Below are 5,610 nucleotides of genomic sequence, written 5' to 3' on the forward strand. Positions count from 1 at the left end.
TAGATAAAACCAAGGATTTTATTTGACCTGTTAACTATGTTCGTAATATGACAGTCAAATTTGAGTTTGGGATCAAAATAAATACCAAGGTCTTTAATTGGCCCAAAAGTCCGAAGTAATGGTTCACCATTGAGATTATAATCAAAAAAAGAAACTACTCGAGCTCTATAAAATGTCATTAATTGGCATTTATTAATATTAAGAGTAAAATTATTGTAAGTACACCACTCATAGAGATAATCAAGCTGAAGTAAATCAGCTTCACATTGATTATTAACTGTACGGAAAATCTTTATATCATCGGCAAACATTAATTTAGAGCAATTTTGAAATAGAATGTCATTAAAAAAAATAAGGAATAGTATTGACGCTAAATGGAACCCTTGAGGAACTCCCGATGTAACACATATTGGAATAGACAAGAATTCTTTGTAAACTACGATTTGCTGACCATTTTCAATAAAGGAGATAATCCAGTATAAAAAAGGGCCGCAAATACCAATTTGTTTCAATTTTGAAAACAGGATTTGATGGTTAATTTTATCGAATGCCTTAGCAAAGTCGGTGTATATGACGTCAACATTTGATCCACGAGAAAGGGCGTCAGATACAAAATTTCGAAAGTTAAGTAAGTTAGTAATTGTACTTTTATTTCGTCGAAAACCATGTTGATCATCAATTATTACATGATTCAAAACAGGCAAAATCTTATTTGCTTATATGTTACACTTTATAAAATACGTTTTTTTTTTTTAAAAAAAAAGCACATTTTTATACCAAATAAAATTCTAAATATTTTATCAAACACAAAAAAAATTATAATATTGACTATATTTTAATCATTTAAATCAATCTAAAACTTTGTTAGATGTGACACGCGCACATAATTTCAGTGACATTTAAATAAAATCATCGGGAAATAAAATCGTACTAACAATTTTGTTATTGGTAAATAAAATGTGAAAAAATGTATGCATCCTGCTCAGAGTCTAAAACTGTTCTAACCCTTGACAATTAAATTTTCAAAAAGTCCTTTATTAGTGCACCAATACCAGGTACGCAATACAGGAACGGAAGCAATAATTATTCAGTTGTTCTCCATGATTGCCCGATTTAAAAAAATTGGCTAAGAGAAATGCAATTGTTCATGCTATATCACGCCTGGAAAAACTATTAAGATATAAAAATATTATAAAAAATTATCTATCAAAAGAACCACCACATGCCAATTTAAAATCTTTAAAAAGTTCCTAGAAAAAACTTTTGGACCAGTATTTCTATCCAAAAAAGTGTTAAAAAATAAAATACAAACATCATTATATTACCATAATATTCTTACCCAATCGCTTCATTCAGAATCTAAATGTGATCATGTGATGAAACATTTGTGTTTACAGACAAGTAATTCGTTGTACGTGCAATAAAAATATAAAATCAAAGTGAAAAATTTAAATTTAGAAATATTCAAATATTTACCAAATATTTTAGTAACTTTTAATAACTAACCTGAATCTCAGACCACTAAAATCCTAAAATATTGTATCAAACATGCTCCACTATAGAAGAGAATTCACCGAGCAACTGCAGTACGCAGTAATATTGTAAGAAATATTACCCATTTATATATATTATAACACAGAATAATTAGTTTTATTAAATCTTTAATTGATTTAAGTTTTTCCTAAAATGTTTAAAATACTAAAGTAACTAATTTTTTCATAATCGAAAAAAATTCTCCGTGTTTACACGATTTACTATGATGGGTAATTTTTATTATTAGAACTATGTTCAATTTTTGCATAAATACCATTAATGACTATTAGAGCGCCTTCACTGTGGCATAAAAAAAAAAATCATGTACAAGTATTACAACAGAAATACAACATCAATGAGACAAATAAACATTTTATTATATCAATGTTATTTACTTACGTACGCCGCTGTGACATCAAAATCATCTGACATCACGTGTGTGTCTGAATTGTCTACACTGTCGTCCATCATCACTTTTAATTTCCGAATTTTCTATTATGTTCTATCCTTTTCTATCATTATGGCACCTAACTTACCGGTCGTTTAAGTATTAATGAAATAATGAATAATAAATAATGAATTGAATGTTCCGACTAGTCAACCTCTTCCTGGAACTGAAAATCTAAGCCTTCCTTATATTTTTGTCGGTGACGAAGCATTTTCCATTTCTCAACACATTATGCGGCCCTACAGTGGAAAAATATTGTCAGAAGAAAAAATAATTTTTAATTATAGATTGTCCCGTGCTCGCCGAAATATAGAAAGTACATTTGGTATACTTTCCAACAAATGGAAAATTTTCCATAGACCCATTAACGGAAGTTTAGATTTAGCTAAACTTATTATAAAAACATGTTGCAGTCTACATAACTATGTGAGGACTAGAGATGGATTTCACATTGAAGACGCCATGAGTGTAGAGTTTGCACATAATGAGGGAATCAGAACAGCAACTACTAGACCTACTCTGCAATCAACGCGTATTCGCAACTTGTTTACCAATTATTTTGTATCTGATGTTGGTAGCGTCTCTTGGCAAAGAGAGTATATTTAATAATTTAATTACACATGATAAAAAAAATACAAAATTAGATTAACAGTTAGATATACAGAAACTTGTATAGTTCAAAACATAAGTTTTGAAGTTTTCTTATAGTATTCTAGTATCGTATTAAATAAATAAAATTGTATACGAAGTCAAATATGTACTCTTACTTATTTCATTTTTGATTGTATCTCCTTTCTCATCAAATCCCTCGCAAAATTCACGGCAAATATTAATCCAAGCCGATCGTTTTTTTACCCTGTCATGATATGACTCACAACTCAAGTTCCAAATTTCAGGGTACTTCTTTATTTCCGTGATAAAAAGTTCGATGTCAAAAATTTCAAATTGTGTGTTCAAAGCCATTACGATAAAAACTCGCACGTGTGTATCGATCATATTGATCGCTATGTTATGAGACGCCGCATTTATGATAATTTGACGTTGCGTTATCGGAGTATTTTTTGTCTCGTGCGATAACGCGCGGTGACGGAGACGTGTGTGTATCGGTCAATTTAATTATAAATAGAACGCCTCGCAATTACGATGACGCAGCGGTGCCGCACGTCAAAATAACGCACGTGTGTACCGAGCCTAATAGTTATGAATTACCGGTTCCCCATATTTTTTCATTTAATCCGGTAACGTTATACGGTTTGTTCCAAGTATTTAGTCAATGAGTCAAACTAACAGTTTCCCTACTATTCTATGTTCCCGTTTTCAAGTTAATTGATAATCGACCCGCCGTTGCGGAAAACGGTATTGTAGTTGTTGGAGATATTGGAGAAACCCGATTTCACGCGTTGTTTATCAACGGAATTGCTCAAAAAATGTTATTAATCTGAGTGTTTTTAAATTTCTCAATATTTTAAATCATTGTCTCCAAAATAAGTATATCGTTGTTCTCGATATGCGTGTTTTTTTCATGACTCTTCAAAAGTTCAAACAAAGGATTATGTAACACTGCAGATACACATTTTATTGGGCAATGGATAAATGTTTTTAATTCGTTTTAAGCGATGAACGGCCATAGCACAAGATATCGATGGAAAACGTGATGTTTTTATTTTTGTACTTAAAATCCAAATTTCTAATAAGATTCTTATAGAAATTTACGAGCGATTTCATCTACGCAAGCGTTTTCCAATTGTTCACTCGTAATCAACTAGCATTTAGACTGCTCAAACTACAGTTTCGTGGATTTTTCGACTTTGTCAACGTTGCCTAGATTTTGATACGCTGTGTCCAAATTCAACACGAAGTTCGGAAAACGTTCTGTACCTAAGTTAAAAAGATCAAAGTTAAACGAAACGGTATGCTTTCATTTTGAAATGTATCTTACTGCATTATAAATTGTAGAAAATATTAAGCTGGTAAAATAGAAACTTTGCTGCGTGGTCCAAATCTTGACGTTTACGTATGGTACCTAAATATTTGGTAAACACCTTAGTAGTATTTTTGAAAAGTATTCGTTCTATGAAAACGAAACGGTTATTACAAATATTTGCAAATTACCGAGTTGAAAACAAAATTTGATCGACATCATCATTTACCCACGGATATCTGATACATTACATTAATAATGGTTGATTCAATTTCTCCGACGATTAACGACGAGCAGGATAAACAAAAAGCACCACCGCCGCGGCATTTTGCTCCATGATCAACTCATGGAAAAACAAATCGATCAGCTCGCAAAAGCCTAGAGAGCGTTTAATCAAATCTCGGCAAGTGATAGGTGAAGCTATTCATTATTAAAATTATATCCGCTGTGGTCTGTGAGCTCGTCGTTTTTCGTTATTGTCGCCGCGTCCACCACCGCCGTACAGGTCTCATGGGTTCTGCGGACTTCAAGAGTCTTGAAGATGAATTAATCGACAATGTGGAGAAAGACGTACGTTATTGGCAACAAAACGACGCCAAGCTAAGAGCCGTCAAGAACGTGTCCACATACCAAGAATTCAGGTAAAGTAGTCCCGAGATCGATTATTTCGACGGTGTACGCTTGACCTGACCATGGTTGTTTTTGCAGCGATATCGTCAAGGCAGCTCATCTCCGTCCGTTGACCAAGAAAGAGATTGAGTGCAAAAGCAACCCGTCAGTGGTGTGGAACAACGTAGCCACTTGCAACATGCAAGACAATAGTAAACAGAGTTCCGATTCCGTGAGTATAATGTATCTTGTGTGTTGTTAACTGTTGAATAATACTCTGTTCACATTTATATCTACCTATGTATCTTGTGGTTAAGTTTTAATTAAGGTGTTGTTTTCTTTTGTGGTCAGATTTCTGATGTTGATATCATCAAGGATAACATACCCAGTGCTTGTTCTCCTAAAGTGCAAGAATTTATTGTGAGTTTTCGCCGCCTAAATGCGGCCAAACACAGATACAAGTATTTGAGCCTACACGGTGCTGAACATGTAGCCAGTACATTCCACAACGAGGAAATACCTCCGTCTGTTCTAGTTGAGTTGCTTGAAACACTTCTCATATTCCCATCAAACAGTGTTCCCGACATAGTCGCAGTTACCAGACTTCTAGATGTAATCACTGGAACTAAAAGGTATAATACAACAAACTCGAATCCAAATTTACTAAGTTAATTCACTACCTATCTGTTTAGATTTGAATTGGCTATTGAATTTTTGAGTTCCACTGAATTGGACACATTGTGTAACCTGTTTGACAAGCTAGAAGAGAGTCTCAAGTCTGGTCAACAAGATTTGGCTGAACAAGGGGTGACTGAATGGAGTTTGAGTACTTTAAGAAGGAAATATAAAGTTTGAACAGATATAAATGGTTCAATTTTGATAGACAAAATATACTATCTCCTCCCCTTTACCTTACCTACATATCACAGTCCTTTTACCGTTTTTGAATAAATAGTGAGAAAATAATATAATGTCTGCTATGGTCAGTCGCATAGTAGTAATTTTGTCATTATATAACATCCCATATTAATTTTCTATCGCACGAGGTGTGGCAATATGTTTTTACTTTGTTTTTATTAAAAGACTGATTTATTCCCAG

At 33.1% G+C, this 5,610-nt stretch overlaps 1 protein-coding gene across 1 annotated transcript; it reads left to right on the top strand.

The window, feature by feature from the left end:
* Positions 1–4,308: 4,308 nt before the first annotated feature.
* LOC112683177 (coiled-coil domain-containing protein 103) lies at positions 4,309–5,371 on the top strand. Its single transcript, XM_025554077.1, has 4 exons — positions 4,309–4,543; positions 4,611–4,743; positions 4,863–5,143; positions 5,204–5,371. Exons 1-4 carry the CDS (start codon positions 4,413–4,415, stop codon positions 5,364–5,366), a joined length of 708 nt encoding a protein of 235 aa, XP_025409862.1. The 5' UTR covers positions 4,309–4,412; the 3' UTR covers positions 5,367–5,371.
* The last annotated feature ends 239 nt before the right edge of the window (positions 5,372–5,610 follow it).

This window comes from Sipha flava, unplaced genomic scaffold (genome assembly GCF_003268045.1).
Source record: "Sipha flava isolate LNK unplaced genomic scaffold, YSA_version1 221_pilon_pilon, whole genome shotgun sequence".
Taxonomy (NCBI): Eukaryota; Metazoa; Arthropoda; class Insecta; order Hemiptera; family Aphididae; genus Sipha; species Sipha flava.

Coding starts and splice junctions, on each gene's coding strand:
- LOC112683177 (XM_025554077.1), top strand. CDS start 4,413: ATGGGTTCTGCGGACTTCAAGAGTCTTGAAGATGAATTAATCGACAAT. Junction 4,744..4,862: donor GTAAACAGAGTTCCGATTCC/GTGAGTATAATG, acceptor TTTTGTGGTCAG/ATTTCTGATGTTGATATCAT. Junction 5,144..5,203: donor GTAATCACTGGAACTAAAAG/GTATAATACAAC, acceptor CTATCTGTTTAG/ATTTGAATTGGCTATTGAAT.